At 36.0% G+C, this 22,577-nt stretch overlaps 1 protein-coding gene across 1 annotated transcript in view; it reads left to right on the top strand.

Moving 5' to 3' along the window:
- The window catches only part of GTF3C1 (general transcription factor IIIC subunit 1), a 142,662-nt gene that overhangs the window by 24,142 nt on the left and 95,943 nt on the right, over positions 1–22,577 (top strand). Inside the window, exons 5-6 of the mRNA XM_001369925.5 lie at positions 3,648–3,744; positions 10,477–10,600. Of these exons, the coding sequence (XP_001369962.2) occupies positions 3,648–3,744; positions 10,477–10,600 (221 nt within the window). The remainder of the gene's footprint in view (positions 1–3,647; positions 3,745–10,476; positions 10,601–22,577) is intronic.

Here is a 22,577-nt window from a genome sequence, read left to right as displayed (position 1 = left end):
TAGAATGAACATTTTCATAGAAAACCACAATGTGTTTCTCCTCTCTTCTCCACATAAATCCCCCATTCTCTACATTTCTGATGACAAGTTAGTCCCTCTCATGAAGACCAATGCTTCTATATGCATCCTTTATGCCATCTCCTCCCATATCTGGCAGAATGCCCCCACAATCTCCTCCAATCTCTGGCCTGTTTTTAATCTCTCCCTTTCTATCAGCTCTTTCCTAATTGCCTATAAATGTACCTAAGTTTTCTTGGTCCTTTAAAAAAAATTTTTTTGACCCTACTAGCCCCTTAAGCTATCAACCTGTACCTCTCCTTTCTTTCATAGGCACACTCTTAGAAAAAGCTGCTTACCCATGTTGCCTCTTCTTCTCTACTCACTTATTTCTTAACCCTTTGCAATCTGGCTTTAGACTTCAACTGAATCTTGTCTCCCCAAAGATACCATTAATCTTTTAATGGCCAGTTGTAGTAGTCTTTTCTTAGAGCCTATTCTGCTTGACCTTTCTGTGGAATTTGACATCATTAATTATCTTTTCCTCCTCATGAATACTCCTTCCCAGTTTTTTTTATGACAATACTGAATTTCAATTCACCTATTTGGTTTGTTGATAAATCTCAGTTCCCTTTGCTGGATTGTTGTCCATATAATGGCTTTCAAATGTGGACATTGTCAATTCTCTATCTTGGTCTTCCTTTTCTTTCTGTACACACTCTGAGTTGGTAACCTCATCAGCTCACATGGATTTAATGATCATATCTATTAAGATGACTCCCAGATCTATGTATCCAGGCCTAGTCTCTTTCCAGAGCTCTAATCTTCTATTACCAGTTGTCTAATGGGTAGTTTGAACTACATATCCTGAAGGCATGTCAAACTCATTATGTCTATAACAAAGTTCATTATTACCCCCACTCCCACCCCTTTTCCCACGAAAGTACCTCTTTTCCAAATTTTGCTATTTCTCTTGGTGTATGACCATCTTTTCAGTTTACTTAATCAATGAGTAAGCATTTATCAAGATTTTACTATGTGTCAGGCAGTGTGCAAAGCACTTAGGATACAAAATGAATCCCTACTTTCAAGAACCTTATATTCTATAACTATCCTGAAAATTAAAGATTTTTTAAGGAAAAGAAAAGATGATTAAAATCAGCAAAACCAATCAATACTTTGAGAGAATCTGAAAATAGATGCAGTGTTCCCTAACATAAAATTTCCAGCTCTTCAAAGAAGTATGAAATTGGGATGGAAAGGGGGAGGAGCGGTCTATGGATGACATTTTTTATTAATGCTTCCTAAAATAATAATAGCTTTGGGGGCTGATGTATAATAACACTGGGTTTATGCTGAGATTGTAGCCATCATTTTTCCTTTTCCTTTTTGAAAGATGCATTATTTGATTAGTGTACCCTCCACTCATATATATGTTAGGTTTTCTCATAAAGGTATACCTTCTCTTTCTTGATTGTTCTTATCCATGTTTTCCTACAAATCCTCCACAGCAGATTGTCTCAGCACCCTTTAGGCCTTCTCATTTCTTTTAGCTTGATAAAAATATGGTCCTCTACCATCTCTTTCTTGTTCTATTACTAACTTGTCTCCTTTTCTTGTCATATATATCCTCAATGATCTCCTTTATGGTTGTTTGTGTACATGTTGTTATGAGTAATATGGTATAGCCTATTTTTGTTCCCCATTTTTCTTTCCATTGCCTTTGGGCTTCTTTTCATTTTAATTCTTACATAGCTTTGTGGTTATCCATGATTTGAAGTGCCACAGCAACACTGCAAGAATATTGGTGTAAAAGATATGGACCTGTGCCAAGATGGTACCTGTCTGTCCTCCCTGCTGAGACTGGTGGATCTTTTGAGTTTAGGTAATCTGAGCTGGAGTAGAGTTGGGGCAATTGAGTGAGTGCATAAAGGTCAGCACCAATTAGGTTCCCCAGGAGCCACCAGGATGCTTACAGAAGGAAGAATTAGCCCAACTCAGAAATGGAATGAGTCAAGGCTTCCATGCTGATCAGCAATGGGATTGTGCCCCCGAGGGACCAATGTACTTCTAACTCAGAAGAGTTAGAGAGACTCGTCCTTAGAAAGGGAAAAAAAAAAGATGCTAACTTTGCCAATGATAAGTCATTTGGAAACATGAGAAGCTCAGGGTCCCAAATATGAAGTCATACTTCCTAATTCTGTTAGTACAGGACCTAGCTCAGTAGCCATCTACAATACTTTTCCATCATATACACATGAACCAACTTGATGAGAAATATGCATTTTTTTGTTGTTGGTCACATTACTTTTGTAGTGCTTGATGTTCTGGCAGACCAATCTTTTGACTTCTGAAATGGCTTTTAGTGTTCTGGAGCTTGATAGAATAAGTATGAAACCATCTCCTAATGCTAATAAAAGCATTAATAAGGAATTCTTTTACTTCAACCATAATCCCTAACACCTTCACCTACCATTACAACTTGTGCAATTGGATTTTTAAAGTGCAGAGCTTTACTTTTTCTCTACTGAGTTTCATTTTATTCACTTTAGCTCTCCCTAGTGTGTTGAGATCTCTTTGAATCTTGATTTTAGTCATCTAACATAATAGATATTACCACTGGCTTTGTGTCATCAGCATATTTGATTAGCATGTTTTCATATCAGGCAGCTGTCAGCTTTTTGTTACTAGAATCACAGTTGGTGCTACTGTAAGGGTGATTTATGGCCCTTCATAGGGCAACAAATCCTTGGAGCAGCAAAAATGGAACTTTGAAGTGGGCCCTTACTGTGCACCTATTCCATTTGCTCCCCCTTCTGTCTTAAGAGTAACAGAATTAAAAAAAAAAGTAACAGACTTCAGCATTTACTAGGATTTTACATTGCAACATACCAAGCCTAACTAAAATCAAATTTAGCAAGGTTTTCAGAGAAGCCCATGGCTCTTTCTAGGGAACATCTTGCAGTATCTATTCTCTTTTTGAAATGATGATAACATTCTCCTTTATGTTAGATATATTTTGCCTCATATAGTTGAAAAGCAAGAGTAGGGCAACAACCTAAAAGAGGAGCTAGTAGTATAGGTTTCCAATCTTCTTACTCCCGGTTGCTCTGTTTAGTCACACAGTTCCCTCCCATATACTTTAGCAATCACCTCTGTCATTATGAGTTAATATTTCTTGAGTCACCTGCACTGTGACTTTGTTAGGACATAGAATGAATTGTTACTATTCCTTCAGATCTTATAGACTGAGAGTTTCAGGATGCAAAAATTGCTATTCTTAGCCTGCCACCATTTTATAGCTAGAGCTTCAGTTCCTTAAATCAGAGATGTCAGTGCTTACAGTAATAAAACTGGGCATACACATATATGTATATTCTTAAGGAGCTACATAATCTCTTTTTGGCCACTAACTGCATGATTATATGACCTTGAAAAGTATTTTTATACTCTTGGCCTCAAATTTCTCTGTTCCAAAAAAAAATTTCAGACCAGGTGATCTCTAGGGTTCCTTTCAGCAATAATATCCTAGGATTCTAAGGCTCTATAAATGTATGTTTACACACCCAGTTCTTGAATAGTAATCTTTAAAAATACAGATGGCCTGTGACAATGGAACTGAAAATGGCAAATTGTCTGTTTTATCATAGGAGAAGTAAATATGACATCCTTATGGAGAAGCTTTCTGCAATGCTGAGCATTCGAACTAACCAGATGGAGACATTAGGGTGCCTGAGGGAGGAACTGGTGAGATACTCCGTGGTTTTTCAGTGCTTGTGCTATGCTGAATTTAATCTGCACGTAATTATTGTGTGAGGAGCTTAGGTTTGAAGACCTCTGTCTCTCTAAGCACAGAGTAAATGAATCACAAATTGAAACCTAAAGACCATGTTATAGACTTGAATGGCTCCGGGTATGGAATTTTTCTTTTTCTTCCCTTTGGAACAGAAATGAAAAAGTACTTTGTCCTTCCTTTGAACTCTGCTTAGATTCTGTAGATTCTTGAGCAGAATGAAGTTGTCTTTTGGGTGGTCTTTTTTTGTTATATGCTGTGTTCACAGAGTGCAAGTGGAAATGGCATATGAAATTAGCCTTTACATAACATCTTTCTATTTTGTGGAGAACATCTTTCATGGGAATGTCTCTGGAGAAGGCCTGGAAGGGAAGTAAAGTCAAAGAAGGAAAAATAGTCACAGTTTTGATTATTCTGTAAGGCAATGTTAAGTGGTAAGAAGAGCCCTAACCTTAGAGTTGGGAGACCTGAGTTCTGATCCCAGCTTTGACACTTTGTAGCTACATGACCATGGGCAGGTTACTTTGTCTATAAAATAAGAACAATAATATTTGTGCTTTAGCCACATACTATGGGGTAGTGAAAAAATAGTGCCTTGTGAATTTCAAAAGGCTATTATAAAAATTTATATTCTTATCTATATAAATTCCAGCAAAGTAAGCCTGGAGAATGATAACTGACATCTAAGGGGCACGTTAAGACTTTACAAAGTGTTTTTTTTTCCACACATTTTCCTTTGATTTCAAGTGACATCATCCCAGTTTGTTATTACAAATAGAATTATCTCCATTTACAGATAAGGAATCTGAGGCTCTTAGAAGATTATAAAGAACTGCCCATGTTCACACAACTCTTTTCTCATTCTAAACCTAATGCTCTTTCCACTGAAATAGGGGAAATTGGGAACTACTTCTCACCCAGTCTTATTTTTAATTATTTCCATATTATCAGGTTTGGATAAAAGAGATTCTATATTAGAAGGAGAAGGCAATCAAGCGATTATGTTTATAGGATTATAAGTTCAGACCTAAGAGGAATTTTACAAGATTATCTAATGCAGCCATATCTAATGCAGCATACCAATGAGGAAACAGACCTAGGCATGTGAAATAACTTGCCAAGAGTCACAATTGCATCCAGAATTTGAACTCAGGTCCTCTGACTCCAAATCCAGTGTTCTTTTTATTGCATCACTAAAAATCATATTTTGAACTTTATTTTTAGAAAAGTTAGAGAAGTGGAGTTGCATGCTGGGAGCTAAGATGGTAGAGTAAAGGACGCTTCGCTCCCCTGATTCTCCCACACACACTAAAAAAGAAAATCAATTGCCTCAAAACAAAGGAAAGCGGAAGGAACACTTCTCACTGGGATATTGCCAAAGGCAAAAAAACTAAATAATAATGAGCTCAACCCAAGCCACTCGACACAGGTATACAGAACAGGGGGGACAGGAAACATACTTGTTCCCACATGGCAACAGAGTGTCTAAGGCAACAAGGGAGTAGAGCAAGGAACCAACACACTGCAAGAAGCTACGAGCACCTAGGGCAGTAAGGCTGGAGTGGGGAGGGGACTAGCAAACTGCAGAAAACTATATACTCACACATGGCTACAGAGTACCTGTGGTAGCAAAGCCCAACAAGGGACCTGACCAGTACAACCCACAAAATAATAGAGGAATTGGTAACCTGACCTCTAATTTGAGTTGGACAAAACAGCTACAAACCTACCCAGAGCAAGTCAGCAGGACCACCCCCTCAACAGGTATATCATAGGACACAAAGGTACTTGGGCCTAAACAAAGGAAGCTTATCCCTAGTATCAGAGAAGAGTGTCCTGAAAGTTTGGAACAGTGCTCCCCCTAACCCAGGAACAGAGAAGAACCTCATCAGATTGATATGGTTAGTAGGGGGGAAAAATAATTAGAAAAATGAGCAAAAGACCAAAAAAAAATTATCTTAGAAAATTACTTTAGTGACAGGGAAGACCAAAATATAAACTCAGAAGAGGACAAGGCCAAAAAGGAAAAATGTTAAGCCTCAAAGGAAAGTGTAAAATGATTTTGGGTCCCAAAAGAACCTCTGGAAGAACTTGAAAAGAAGTTAAAAAACTAAATAAGAGAAATGACAGAAAAAGTCAACAGCTGGAGAAAAAAATTCACTGAAGAAATTGATTTCCTAAAAAACTAGAATAGAACAAAAGGAAATGGAGGCACAAAAATACATTGAAGAAAACAACTTCCTAAGGAATAGAATGAACCAAATGGAAATGGAGGAAAGAAAAAGAAAGTACTGAAGAAAACAACTAGGATTGGCCAAATGGAAAAGTGAAAGCAAAAAATCAGGGAATAAAATAATTAGAAAAAATTAGAATTAGACAAAAAAAAACTAGTGTATTCATAAGACATCAGGCAAGAATAAGACAAAATTTTGAAAATGAAAAAATTATAGAAAATCTAAAATATTTCATTGGAAAAATTACCAACCTAGAATATAAATCCACCAGAATACCCAAAAGCCATGATCAAAAAAAGAGCCTGGACACCAAATTACAAGAAATCATCAGGGAATACTACCCTGATATCCTCACACAAGAGGGAAAAATAGAAATTGAGAGAATCTACCAATCACTTCCTGAAAGAAAACCCAAAATAAAATACCCCAAGACTATTATAGCCAAATTCAAGAACTCCCAGATCAAGGAAAAATTACTACAAGCATCCAGAAGGAAACAATTCAAATATGCAGCCATGGTCAGTATTGCAAAGCTTTCATTATAAAGAACTGGAAGAAAAAGTGTTTTAGAAAAGTAAACAGTTATAAAAATTAAATGAGCTTTGTTTATTTTTAAAGTAAATCTATCTTACAACTTGCACACCTTGTTTAGTAATGGCCTGTATTCTTAATAGGCCATATTAGTTGAATCATAATATAATTTATACCCCTAAAATGAAAGAATTTCTCTTGCAGATTATCTAATCAATTCCCTGGTGAGCTTCCAGTTATTTGGTGTTAAAATATATATATATAGAAATCTGAGGTAGTGAAAAGAATACTGCTTGGATTTTTTTCAATCTCATCATTTGTCCTTCATTAACTTTGAGACTAAAAGAAGGAAACAAGCATTTATTAAGTACCTACTGTGTGCCAAGCTATGTGAGAAGCACTTTATGAACTTATCTCATTTGATCCTATAAGGGGAAAAAGGGGTTAATTATAAAAAGATTGGGCTGGATTATTTACAATATAGGGTCACCAGGAATTTAATTCATTCCAAAGAGATTTATTTACAAAATATAGAAAGAGTCAAGTTAGAAAATCCGAGAGAGAATAAGATAAGATAACTAGCCTAAGCAGTAAGTATTTTGCTGCAACCCTGGCTCAAAAACAGGCAGAGGAGTTTAGTCCTTAATCAGAGAGGCCTCGGCTCTTGTAGCTGAGGATCTGAGGATACAGGGAGCCTCTCTCAAGAAGATAAGTCTCTCCTGAGGCTAGTCTGTTCAGAAAATCCAGGAAAGGAGTCAGCCTTTTTCAATCACCAAGTGTCAGTCCAAAGGGGAGAGATTCAAGGACAGTCTCACCATGTACAGGGTCTCAGGTCCAGTCAGCAGATTCTTCACCAGCCTCCACTCAGAACTCTAGAAGTCGTAGGTCCTCTCTGAAGATCTCAGATGAAATCTCTTAGGAATCTCAGACTATTCTCAGAGGAATCTCCTCTACAGGAAGTTGTAACTCCTTTTTAAAGACACTTTCTTTTGTGTCACTTCCTGTGCCTTCCTTCAATTTTTACATGGACAAATCAGTCTTAAAACTTTGTTTAGGACTGCTCAGAGGGCAGTCAGTTGATTCTGATTTGTCACTCACTATCTCACACATGGGTCACAGACCTCCCCTACTCAAGTATGAATGGGATGTTTACACCTTTGGTGATTAAATCTAAAAATGGGCAGGGGAGTTAATCTCATCTTTACAATCAGGGGAGAGTTAATTTCATTTTCACAATCAAGGGAGAGTTAAATTTAATCTTTACAATTCTAACAATAATCCTAGGAGATGGGTGCTGTTATTGTCTTCTCCATTTTACCCTTGAGGAGACTGAGGCAGACAGCTGAAGTAACTTGTGTGTAGTTAGGATCTGCTCCAGAACTCCAATTCCCAGCATCCCACTTCCGTTCTCACATCTCATCCTTATGTTTTGAAGATAGTGTTTGGGTGGGGTGGGGTGGGACCCTCCCCTCACTTTTTCCTTGTGAACTCGACTGGGAAAACTTCTCTTTGTTCAAGCTTTTACTTTTGTATTTTTATTTCTTTTACTTCAAGTGATTACTAATAAATCTTATAAAATATAATAATTGGAGTTATTGGATATTAATTTTAATCTTACACTTGCCTCTGAAAGTAAGCATCTAAGGCCAACTTTGAACTCCAGTCTTCTTGACTCCAGGGCCATCTCTATACTGTATCCCTCAGCTTCTGTAGGAAAATTATTTTTCTCTAGACCTGTTTTCTCATTTGTAAAATGTGGGGATTGGACTAGATATTGTGTAAGGACTCCTCCAACTCTAAGTTGGTATTATTATGAATGTGAAAGTTTCACTTGCCTTCCTCTGGCAACACTATTTTCCCTATAATACTGAGGATTAGGAAGTAATGAAAAATTAGATTGGAGAAGAAGTATGTCAGATCCTCTTCAGTTAAAATATCCTCTTCTTCAGTGGAAAGAGCAATAGGCTTAAAGCCAGGAAGATCCTGCCTCAGCCCCTCAGGAACTATCCCCTGCCACTTCTAGGCCTGTTTCCTTATTTATAAAATAGACTTAAGGTTCCTTCCAACTCTAGATTCATTGCTTCTGTGATTCTGCTCCAAAAGTGCCTTGAGTTTGGGAAGCAGACCTATAATTTAGAAAACAAAAACTTATTGCCTCTTTCTCATCATAAACTCCTAAAAGTCAGGGACTATGTCTTTTCATTCCTTTTCCACAATGCCTGGTGTGCTGCCACGTGCTGTTGATGGGGGTTTAATTTATGCCTGTCCATGGGCTTTTCTCTCTGATACATAGATTAGCAAAGATGCACAGTCCACAAACCTCCAGTGGTTTTTTTGGGCCATATGTACACCATCATTGTTACTGCTCTAGCCACATGTCACACCATTCCCAGAGGTAGGTAGAAAGCCATTCAATGTAAGAGGGTGTCATGCATCTTTGTAGGCCTTTTCCTTCCCCTTCCCTACACTCATCCCATCCTCTTTTAAACAGATAGACCAGCTCAGCTCAACTGGTAGAACACAGTAGATAGTACCTTCTGTTGTTCCATATTTAACATGTAGTAGGTGACTCTTACAACTTCTATACTTCACTGAAATAAACCTGCAAACTGCTCAGGTGCATTAGGCCCTCTCCAGCTGGCCATAGTAACTTATAAACCAAGTTGTCACCATCTTTCCTACAAACTTCTACTTGACAGTTAAGTAGCTTCATATACAAGAAACTCTTTTGATTTTCTTGGTGTAAGGATTTCATCATTGGTGCAGTTCTTAGCGTGGGTATAATTTAGAGCCTCAGAGAGCAACATTCAGCCTGAGCAGGTGAAGGGCCCCACTATAGATTATGGAGCTGGTGAGTGATCATGGGGAGATATTTACTCGTCTTCCTAGGTCCAACTTGTTCATTCTTCCCACTACACAGCATGGTGTCTCAATTTCACATCAATAACCAAATTTTTACACATTTTTAAATTTTAGAACCATAGAACTTTAGACTTGGAAGTGATTTTAGAGATCATTTTAGTGGAGAACAGTGGAAAGAGCACCAGCTTTGGTGCCAGTTGGCCTATCTCCTGGCCCTGCCTCTGATTTTCTCACCATTTGGGGCCCCAGCTTCCTTAGATGACTGGACTCGATTATCTTGGAGGTGCCTAACAATTCTAATTCCTTCTGGGATCTTGTTCAGCTTCCCATCCTGCCTTCTACAGTAACCTTGGTAGACATAACCCAGGAATTGGCAGTTCATGAAGCAACCAAATGGATTTGCTTACTTATAGTCAGTTGCTTCAATATATTGTGTATTGTAATAAATTATTATTGTTACTTAGAGGCTACAGAGCACATCAGAAGGAAAGCTAGCCTTGGAGGCATAAGGTCTGAATTCCTAGTCTGCCTTAAAATATATCCTGACTTCTAACTTAAGCACTCCAGGCCCTAGGCAACACTCAAACATAATAAGCTACAGAGTGGTTCAGTAAAGTTTAATGTCAGAGGATGTTTTCTCCCTGGAAGTTTCCTACACTAATAAAATGATAGAATTGGTAAAAAAAAACAAAACAAAACAAAGCCCACATGATTGTTTTATGATTGCTTATGATCTCCATTCTAGTGTTCAGTACATTATTTTTTTTAAATACTTTAGCTGATTATATGGAAGATGTGTTGAGTAGTTCATGATTTGAATTCCTGTTAAAGATTTGTGATTCCTTTTGAATATTGAGATTTACAGATAGTTTCAAAACATAGCTCATGACTTCTAAAATTTTCTATAATTCTTTTTTGTACTTGCCAAGTTCTCCCTGATGGCACAACTACTATAATTTTTTTTTATACTTTAATTTCAGTATGAGCTTAAGCTCATTTGTTTGTTACATATCAACTTATTGATCCTTCATACTGACTTTTGGATTTTTATTTTGACAGGGTCTCTGTGAAAGAACATTTAAGCGTCTTTATCAATATATGCTGAATGCTGGCCTAGCAAAGGTGGTCTCAGTTCCTTTACAGGAAATTCACCCCAACAGTGGACCTTGTAAAACCAAAAAAGGTAATGATCACCTTAGATTTATGTCATTTCTCTTTGGGGAATATCCAAGTTCATGAGATTGTATATCTAAATTCATAAAGGATGCACATGGTCCATGAGCTATGTGATCTGGAAGATAATAAACCTTTTGTCTCTTTGACATGCTGACACCTCCTTTCTACAGGAAAGCAGTAAACCCTTTCTCTCTAATCTTGGCCTCTTTCTCTTGAAGAGAGTGATTGGCCACATTCAGGTCAGGATTCAGAATAAGTTTTTCATCCATGTCACAGTAGTTCAAGTAAGGATTTGACTTCATCATTTGTCTTCTTAGGGAACTGTAAACTGTAGTTTTTAATCCACTATGCTTTGGGTTACCACAGTTCTGTCTTTTAATCCCCTTTCCAGAATCACATTTCTACCAATTGGTCATAAACTTTCTTATTGGACCAGTACATTAAAATTTGACCTTTCATAATTCCAGTGTCAGAACCTTCCCAGAGTAGGACAAAAGAAAAATATACAGTTGTAAGTGTAATTTTCCCCAGATCTCAATTTACCTTGTTTGTGCAATTCAGATTAGTTCTTTTCCATGGGGGTCAATAAGGAATGAAAAATTATAGAAAAATTAAACAAATTGATGAACAGTTCTTCATATAAGTTTGCAGGTGCCTATTTTATGTAGTAGTTGTATTCATGAAAAGTTGCATTTAAATCAGATTTATATAGATTAAATTCTATTTTAAGTGCTCCAAGGAAAGATGTAGTATATCCTTTTGTAAAAAATAAAAAATGCCTTGTAGTTCAAATAATCACTGCCTATTTTTCTATTCTACAAAATTGTATTTTCGTTTATTGATCGTGTTTAGGAAAGTGCTGAACAAACCTAGAAGCTACTCAAACAATTGTAGGCTGGAAGTTCTTAAGAAATTCAGTCCAAACCCCTCGTTATATAGATGAAGAAACTGAGGCCCAGACACAGTAAACTACTAATGACCTGTCTTATGTGGCATTTGTTTTTCACTTTTAAATATTCTTAAATCCTTTTGTGTTATAGTTATCAATATCTAACTAGATATCATATATTCTTACTAGACGAAGCACTCCATGAGTTAAAGGACACTTTCTTATCTGAAATTTGTGTCTCTCTTAATTCCTAGGATATACATGTAACGTACATAATGTACATAAAGGTAATAAATAAATTGAATTGAAGAAATTTGCCCAAGCTCAGACATGGGAGTTATAGATCTAGAACAATGACTCAGGCCTTTTGAGGCATATGCAAGATGCTCTCTGCTCTACTGATAAAGGACAAGAAATATAGGGATGGTTCATAAGGTTGCCATAGTTAATATATTATAAGCAGACATCACCAAAAATTTGGGATTCCCCAATGTGATAATTTCAGCCAACCACTCATTTTAAATGTAATTCCGAGGGCAGTAACTACTTACTATCGGTGACTCTTATTTCTCCTAATATGTTCTGTAGAACCAATAGCAATATTAAGTGAAGTATGCATATTCTCAATAATAAGCTCAATGCTTGTTCCAGAATATGGTCATAGTTGGAATATTAAAAGGGGGATGTGCTGTCACATATTTGTGACTTTGAAGAGTTTGCTACTCATTGAGATTTTTCATTAATAGTGATGTGATCATGCTAAGTTATGTTGTCACACATTTTTCTCTCTTTCCCCTTTTTGACAAATGATATTCATTTGGGATATTCCTGAACACAAAAGTCAAGTGTGTGACAATTAATTTAACACTGCTTCAAACAGTGTGCATAGTCAGCAAAATTCTTCTCTTACTACCCTAGATTTTTCTTCAGCTGATTTGTGATTTCATTTATGTGGACACCTCAACCAATGATGGATATTTCCTTTGTCAATGTTCTCCCCTAGGATCTGCCATGAGGGGTATACCTAGCATGCCCATGGCCGTCCTTTAAATATCTTGCATGAAAACCTTATATTCTTATTGTATTGCTGATCCACCTTTTTTTTTCCAGCTTTACATTTTTCCTAATTATATCTTTTTTACCATTTGCACATTATTTTTTATTTGTAATGTGATATATCCAGTTCAAAGTGCCACGTACCTCTTCGTTGTCCTTTGGTTGATCCTTAAATTCAGTTCTTTCTATTTTATATTTCATGAATCATAGTGATACAATTTCACTGGAAGAATATTGTTGTTAAAAAGATGATGGACCCATCCATTTCCCATTTTGGAGTCAACAGCTCTTTTAAATAGGTCAAGTTGGAGATGTTGACTTTCATGTCATATCTTTTTCTCACTTTTATTCTATTTTTTTATTAATTTTGACCTACATGCTAACTAATAAGCTAATGGTCTGAGCATATATAGACAGCTGAATCAAGAATGGCATCTGAGTAGTTGTAGTTGTTTCTTTTTCAGCATCTCTCAACTTTTCTCAAAGAAAATATTCATGCTATATGAGTATATAGTACCAGAATAGTCTACAAACCTTTGGCATCTTTGATTTCTTACTCCTGAACCATATTTTTTGCCATCCTCCCCTAAGTCAATCTTTGTACTTAAGTCAGTGAGTATTAAAATTTATATTGTTTTAATGCAGAGAGTATTATCTATTTTTTTTTTATAGCTTTCCCAGTCTTCTCGTCCTCTATAGTAGATGTTTACCAGTGGTATCACAATCCAAGATGACCAAGTATCTTATAAAATGCTGTTTGTTGTTGCCTCTGACTACATTAAAAACAACTTTGCCAACTTCATTTTTGCTTTCTTTAAGGACAACCAGTGGACTAACTTTTAATTTAGCTATTCCTTTGGACTTTTGATTTCATTTGTAGTCATACAGAAATGATCAAAACAGTTCAGTTTCTCTAGTAGTATGCCCACTTGTTGATAATCAGACAGGGATTTTATATTTAAAATACCAATAATTAAATTAACATTTTTGGATGGCCTAAAAACTTAAGTGATTCTTGCCATACTCTGGCCTCTTTTCCACTTTTCTTCCTCTATCATTTCAGAAGTTAAAAGTGGCTGCATAGGTTTGAATACTGTTTTGTATTTTTCTCTGTTCCATGAATTATCATGACCAATAAATTAATCGCCAGATGAATAGCCTAATATTGAGGAGTCTTTCCATAATTATGTAATCTAGTCCTAAGAAAACAGAAATAGTTTGTTGCTATGAATATACTTCAAGCTTTTCTAGCTCAGGAGTATCTAGCAAAGTTTTCATCCTGCTGATATGTACATTAAGAATCTGGAGTTGCCTCTGTGTCTGTGTGTGTGCGTGTGTGTGTGTGTGTGTGTGTACTATGTGTATGTATATATATGTATATATATAAATAAAATAGTCTACATCAACATATGCGCATGTAGCACATATATAACAATATATAGTATATACATATATATGTAGATGGATAAATAGATATGTAGAGATAAAGCAAAATGTCCTTTTTCTACAACAGCAGCCATGATATGTAAGTAGCATAAATATTACTATTCTCATAATATATTCTCAAAGATGAGAATACTAGGGCTCATCAGTAGTTAAATGATGTTCCCTGTGGTCACACAGTAAGTATCAGAGCCAATATTTGAATCCTGGGCCCTTTTACTCCAAACCCAGTTTTCTTTCTATGATGTCTTATATTTCTACTTTTAACCAGATCCATACCATAGCATTCAGAATAAACAGTCAAATCCCTTACCACAAGTTATCAGAACAGCCTGGATTTGTTCTTCCTCAGGATATTTCCAAACTATATCAACAGCAATGTAATTTCCCAAACAGTGATCCAATCCTTAGGACTGGCTTAAAGAGTGACAAAGGTTTCAGCATATGACTGAACTTGGAAGGAAGACATTTCAAATGAATCTCAGCTTTTACATTTTGCTACTGAATAAACTCTAGGCAAGTCACTGAAACTCTTAGAACAACCTTGGATTTCTCATCTGTAAAAACTGCGGTAATAATCTATTACTGCTTACTTTGGGTTGGGGTAAATTATTTTGTAAAGCACTAAGAACTATATTAATGTAAATTACTGGCACCATTATACTGATTTGAGGTTTTTAGCAAAAAAATAGAAAACCTAGCTCCCATTTATGCTGTGCTTTTGAGTTTGCAAAGTGTCTTCTTAACAATCCCCTGAGAAAACCAGAATAATACAAGTTTTCTTATACCCATTGTGTAGAAAATGAAACTGAGAAGGAGAGCAAGGAAGTGACTTGTTGGAGTGGTCAGTCATGGAGTCAGGAGTCTAACCCAGGCCTTTGGACTCAAAGTCTAGACTTTTTTTCACTCTACTATTTGGGTAACATCTGCCTTGCTTTGTGCTAAATTCCACCATATGGAATTGACTTCATGCAAAAGATGCTTTTCTAACCCCATAACTATTGCTCCAAATATCCCCTTGGTATCTCAGTGATAAAGGACTCCAGCTAAGTTTTTCCTTTTAAGGTGCAAATGTTTTAACTTTGTAGCTACATATTGAGAGAAGCAACACTGCTTTCTCTGACATAGAAAATTTTCTATAGAAAAAACTTATTTCATGTAGCCCTCGGGGGAATCTTGTCAGTGTTCTCTTGCAAGCATTTTGGAGTATTTCAATTTTACAAACTCGTGGGTACCATATGATTCATGAAGCCAGCAGTAGGCATTGCTCAGCTGCTTTTGATCCAACTTAAAATGGAATATTTGTTGGAAGCCCTTCAACTGCTTCTTTCCCCCGAATCAGTAACAACCTGGAGATTTTCAACCATTTTGCTGAAATATATTTCAAAACTATACATTTCAGTATTCAGGAGTTCATGCTATGGCCTAAAAAAAAAAACCTCAAATGGTGACCAATCTTTTTATGATGAGCTGTTTCATGCTTATTATGTAGTAGTCTCTTCCTGGTCTAAAGGGCATGAGGCTTTGTCAAGGCCCTCCTCAAAGTCTCTCTAGCCTGGTAGGACCTGCCAGAGCACATTTCTCCCCCGTCATAGCTTTTGAGTCACCATCATTTCATGATGAGCCATCAGGTAAAAGCTTCAAAGAAGACCCAACAATAACTATTGGAAAAGAAAAAAAAATTTATTTGAAGGTTGACAATAAAACACAGAAACTGGGCTGAACTTTGCTTATTTTTTACTGTTGACTTCTTTCACACTTAAAATAATTTGTTTTCACTTTTTCACTCATAGTAATTTCTGTTGGAAATCTGATATAATGAGCTTATTCATCCAAGGCTTAGAATTTAGCATTTCCTATGATGTATTCAATTCTATTTTATAAGCATGTTTTAAGTACTTGTTATGTGCAAGGTATTTGTGCTAAATGTTTCGTAAGAATTCATGATCTGTGAGTAGAACTTTGACCCAGAAAGTTATTTACTTATTTGTGTTCAACATTCAACATAAATTGTTTCAATCATTTTAAAATATAGAATGTTTGCTCTAGAAAGAACTTAGAACACCTTTAGTTGAATACCCTTGTCTTACAGATGAAGCTGAAACTGAAGTTTAGAGAATTCACACAGTTGGTGGCAAAGCCATGACAAGAATCCAAGTCTCCTGGCTTTCAATCCAGTTTTCTTCCTTCTGTACTGTGTTGCTTGAATTCCCCTAAGACTGAATTCGTAGGAAGAATGTTGTCAGAGCCCAATATATACTCTAGTTATCAGGGCAGGAACAGGGTTCTATAAAATATTCCATTATCAATAGTGTAATTGATAAAAGGAACCAGGAAAACCTGATTTCAAGTACTACCTATGACAAACACCGATAGTGAGACAGTGCCTATAGAGGAGTTATAATCTATCATTTTTTTTCACAGATAAGATAAAATGTTAATATATGGCCTTCAAAATATGAGCCCTTCAAAAATATTGAAATGAAATGATATAAGAATATGTTTTTTATTTGAAGGCCGAGAAAAAAACAAAATAGCTGGGCTAGACTTTGTATCATTTTAACTGTTTATTTCTTTCAACTAAAGCCTTCAAAGACCCATAAAAAAAGTACTAGCTCATTAAATAAGATGCTAAAAAATCACTAATAGTTTTGCCTATTTAGTTTGTAAGTATGAATTGGAATATTTTATAAACATTTTTGGTATAATTGAAAGAATTCTGATCTCAGACTATTCTTAGTTCAAAAAAGACCCCAAGTTTTGGCGTTAAAAGATCACTCTATTGCAAATATGAATAATATGGATATTTGAATAATGATACATGTATAACCCAGTATAATTGCTTGTCAGCTTAGGGAGGGGGAATAAAAGAGGGGAGAGAAAGAACATGAATCATGTAACTATGGAAAAATTCTAAATAAATAAAACCATTTTAAAAAAAGAAATATATGGGTAGAAAGCTAAAAAAAAAAGACCCCAAACCAACTGCCATGTAATTATGACCCCTAAAGAAGGGTCAAAAAATGTCTCAGCCTTTTCTTTTTATAGAGATGGGAGACTTTTGAGCATGCAATATTGCCTGTACTAATAACCTAATTTGGTGGATGTATTGGGTTTTTTTTTTTTAATTAGGTAAAAAGAAGCTATTTATTCAGAAATTAAGGTGATATAGAAACAAACAGTATCAATACATATTTTAGGAGAAAAAAATAAGAATTCTAGATTCCCGGTCTAGCCCTAATAATAGGTGAATAACTATGGGCATATCGCATTATTGTACTGAATCTCAGTTTCCTTGTCTTAAAATGGGATGATATTTAGAGACAGAAGACCTAGATCTTCTTACTGAGTGACTCTAGGTGAGTAACTTAGACACACTCTCCAAGCCTTGAGATTCTTATCTATACAATAGAAGCATACATTAGAATTAGCTCTGTATATCTTTAATAATTTTAAAGTCTGAATTGTTATATCATATAGACCTGGGGAGAAAAAAGTATAAGAATTCCAAGATGAAAAAAAAAAGAACTTGGAAGAATTTTCCAAGGATGATCTCTTAGGTTTTTCAAGCTTCTCTATCTCCTTCACTATGTTGCTGCACTTTCTCAACCTTAAAACTCCACGGAATTGTTATTTTCATTATCACCATTTGTGCTAGCCTCTCCACCTCTGCTTCTGCCATTCCCTCTCTTTGAATATTCTCTCCATATAATTTCTAATATATTCTGACCCAACTATCAAAACCCAGCTCAGGTGCCTATGGAGTCCAACCTGATCCCCATAACAATATGTGAACTCTTCCTTATGTCACTTTATATGTTACTTTGGAAGTCTCTCCTATAGCACCTTCTTATAATCTGCCTGGTTAGTGAGGCTGTATGTTGATGGAAGACCTAAGTTCAAATCCAGCCTTAGACACTAGCTAGCTGACCCTGGGCATGTCACTTAACCCCATTTACCTCAGTTTTCTCATCAGCAGAATGAGCTGGAGAAGAAAATAGCAAACCACTCCATTATCTTTGGCAGGAAAACCCCAGTTGGAATTATAAAGAGCTGGTTGGTCATGACTGAACAACAAATATGATAACTTCTATTGTGGTCACTTGTATAATCATCTTATCTTTCCCTAAGCTTCTTGAGGGGAGGGACTAACACATCATAGACAATAAATATTTGCTGAATTTAACTGGTTTATAATGTGTTTCTATAGGCTTGTGACATGAAAGAAATTTAACTAAGTTTTGAAGTTAAAATATGAATAAATCACCAGTTGTTAGCAATGAATAATATTACTGAAATGGAGCATCTGATATCCAACAGAAATGTTAAAACTTCAGATTAATAACAATAGATTCCTGAGGAATATTGGAAGGACTCATAAATGTCAAATCAGAGATATTTGGGGAGTGACCCAGGAAAAGGGACACATATCTTTGGCTCATGTGAAGAAAAAGTGATCAAATAGCTTTCCCTTTTATCAGTGGAGTCCAACATAATGTTCATAAAATTTATTTTCTTCTATTAGTACCTGTTTTGACATTTGTTTTGCACATCTTTTCTTTTCTAGTTAGTATCTTAAGGAAATTAAAAACAAATGGAAAAAACATTTGGTTGTTGACTAGGAGAAAATAGACTGTCTTTCTTAAGTGCAATATTGTTAGATTACTCTCGTGGAATAAAGTATGTCTAGGTAATCATGTTAATTTCTTTGGATAATCATGAGACTTATTTCCTCCTTGGAGTTTTCATTGGGATTGATACTAATGGTACCTTTTATTATTATAACTCTTTCTTCCCACTAAGCTCAGAAGACTTTTCAATATTTATTTATTTTTACCCAGGTCTACAATTTCATTAGCTATTTTAAAACCTCATGCTGCTTAGGTAAAGTGCATGACAAATGATGACTACATGGAATATAGCTAGGAAAATTGAGATTTATACCTGGGGAAATTGAAGTATAGAGTGGGCCTTGATTAAGTTAGTGAATACCAAGGATGCAGCAAAACTAGCCCTGTAACTCAGGCCTTTTGATTATTGGTTCTTTGTTTTATCTATTACCTACTACTGCCTCTTGCTAGTCACTATGTTCTGCCATAATTACTCTTCCTTTTTTCAAGATTCTTCACACCTCATCAGGACATATGCCCCATGTAAACCAGTTATATCTAACAATTAATTACTGTCTACTATTTACCTGCCTTTGAGAGTTTAGGGAAAAATAGGATGAATAATCAAATTACCATAAAAGAAAGCAGAACATAAAATGGTGCTATTGGAGAGTTGCCCAGGGTATCACATGAATTCAGATGAGGAATAAACCATATTTTGATATGAATATCACATGAGGCTTCCTGGGCAGTTAAGTTGTGTCTTGAAGAATATGAGTCAGAATATATTAAAACGAAATTATGAAGGTCTTGTAGGTAAACATGCCTACAGTTTAGAAGCAGGAATCTACCTCTCCTCATTGCCTACTGATATAGACTACCTCAAAAGACCAAAAAGAACTGAATTCATATGAACAAAATGACTCCACAGTAGGGCACAGAATTGAAGGTACGTGGGATTTGGACATTTCCACACTATAAGGGAGTGAAATAGCTTCCACCAAAACACAAGCTGATCTATCCTCCCCCACCCCACCTATGGAGCCAGTGCACACTAGAATTAGTGAGCGAGTGAGTGGCACCTCTAGGTCATTGGCAGCTGACTAAGACCACCAAAGACCCACCCCTGAGAGCAGTGAGACATGAGACCCCAACAGGGGGAAGAGTGTAGACCTTGGTTGCAGAGATAGCTCAGACAAGGACAGCAAACAGTAGAAGCTCTAGAGACTCAAGAGGTGGCCTCAGGCAAAAGCCTCACTCCTTAGCTCCATACACAGAGAGCCTGCCCTCCTCACTGAGACATTTCTGACTGGAAAAGAAAGAAAAAACCAGCATAGTGATGGCAAACAATGCCCAGGAAAAACAACTTCCCAACATCAAGAAGAACAAGTACCATATTGTTTTGATGACCACTGCTTTATAGTTTGAAGTATGGCACTACTAGGCCACCTTCCTTCACATTTTTTTCAGTATTTCCCTTGATATTCTTGTTTTTTTGTTCTTCCAAATGTACTTTGTTATAAGTTTTTTCTAATTCAGTAAAAAAAAAGTTTCTTGGTAGTTTAATGGGTATGGCCCTAATAAGTAAATTATTTGGGTAGGATTGTCATTTTTATTATATTAGCTCATCCTACTCATGAGTAATTAATGTTTTTCCAATTATTTATATCTAGTTTTAATTGTGTGGATAGTTTTATAGTTGTTTGTTTCAGCAGATAGATTCCTAAGTATTTTATATTGTCTAGGGTGATTTTAAATGGAATGTCTCTTTCTAACTCTTGTTGCTGAGATGTGTTGGAAATATACAGAAATGCTGATGATTTATTTGGGATTATTTTTTAACCTTCAATGTTGCTAAAGTTGTTGATATAATATAAAATCATCAGCAAGCATCATCTGCAATGGGGATAAACTAGATGCATTACCAATAATATCAGGAATGAAACAAGGATGCCCATTATCACCTATATTATTTAATATTGTACTAGAAATACTAGCAGTAGCAATTAGAGAAGAAAAAGAAATTGAAGGTATTAAAATAGGTAACGAGGAGACCAAGCTATCACTTTTTGTAGATGATATGATGGTCTACTTAAAGAATCCTAGAGAATCCGCCAAAAAGCTAGTGGAAATAATCAACAAGACAGAAAAGAGGATCAGTGGAATAGATTTGGGGTAAATGACCTCTATAAGACAGTCTATGATAAACATCCCAGCTTTGGTACAAAAAATCCACTATTTGACACAAAACTGCTGGGAAAATTAGAAAACAGTATGGGAGAGAGATTAGGTTTTGATCAACTTCTAACACCCTATATACCAAGATAAACTCAGAATGGGTGAATGACTTGAATATAAAGAAGGAAACTATAAGTAAATTAGATGAACACAGAATAGTATACTTGTCAGATCTTTGGGAAAGGAAAGATTTTAAGACCAAGCAAGAGTTAGAAAAAAATTACAAAATGTAAAATAAATAATTTTGATTACATTAAATTTAAAAGGTTTTGTCCAAACAAAACCAACATATCTAAAATTAGAAGGGAAGCAACAAATTGGGGAAAAAATCTTCATAACAAAATCCTCTGATAAAGGCCTAATTACTCAAATTTACAAAGACCTAAATCAATTGTACAAAAAATCAAACCATTCTCCGGTTGATGATTGGGCAAGGGACATGAATAGGCAATTTTCAGATAAAGAAATAAAAACTATTAATAAAAACATGAGAAAATGTTCTAAACTCTTATAATCAGAGAAATTCAAATCAAAATAACTCTGAGGTACCGCCTCACACCTAGTAGATTGGCTAACATTACAGCAAAGGAAAGTATTAAATGTTGAAGGGGATATGGCAGAATTGGGAAATCAATGCATTGATGGTGGAGTTGTGAATTGATCCAACCACTCTGGAAGGCAATTTGGAACTATGCCCAAAGGGCACGAAAAGATTGCCTACCCTTTGATCCAACCATAGCACTGCTGGGTTTGTACCCCAAAGAGATAATAAGGAAAAAGACTTGTACAAGAATATTCATAGCCTAGCTCTTTGTGGTGGCAAAAAAATTGGAAAATGAGGGGATGCCCTTCAATTGGGGAATGACTAAACAAATTGTGGTATCTGTTCGTGATGGAGTACTATTGTGCTCAAAGAAACAATGAACTGGAGGAATTCCATGTAAACTGGAAGGACCTCCAAGAGTTGATGCAGAGTGAAAGAAGTAGAGCCAAGAAAACATTATACACAGAGACTGATACACTGTGGTACAATAAAATGTAATGGACTTCTCTATGAGTAGCAATGCAATGATTCAGGACAATTCTGAAGAACTTATGAGAAAGAGCGCTATCCACATTCAGAGGATGATCCGTGGATGTAGGAAACACAGAAGAAAAACAACTGCTTGATTACATGGGTTGATGGGGATATGATTGGGGATATAAACCCTAAATGATTATCCTAGTACAAATATCAACAATATGGTAATAGGTATTGACCAATGACATGTAAAAATGGAGACTTGAATTCCAAACTCCAATCCCCAGGAGTCCTTGCTAGCTCCCAGAATGCCCTCTAATCTCACTGAGATTTCCACCTGGGCGAGGTCAAGAATTTCTATTTAACCTGGCTGTAAAGGCTACTGGGTCTCTTTTCCTACTACCTCTTCAGAGCACACACGGCTCTCCACCTAGCAGGCAAGATGTGAGTGGTTGTGAATAGGCTCTCTGGGCCTAGCATGTGCCTTTCTTACTTGTATTTTCCTAAATTCCTTATCTTAAATAAACCTCTAAAAATATATTACTCCTTGCAGAGAGAAACTAATTTCTACCTGCCACAGCTTGGCCCACTAATTTTAACTGTTACAGACACATGTAAAGCCCAGGGGAATTGTGCATTGGCTATGGGAGGAGGTTGGGGGAAGGGGGGGGGGAGAACATGAGTTTTTTAATCCTGGAAAAATACTCTAAACTAATCAATTAAATAA

Source organism: Monodelphis domestica, chromosome 7 (assembly GCF_027887165.1).
Source record: "Monodelphis domestica isolate mMonDom1 chromosome 7, mMonDom1.pri, whole genome shotgun sequence".
Taxonomy (NCBI): Eukaryota; Metazoa; Chordata; class Mammalia; order Didelphimorphia; family Didelphidae; genus Monodelphis; species Monodelphis domestica.
This window is presented reverse-complemented; position numbering and strand designations above follow the sequence as displayed.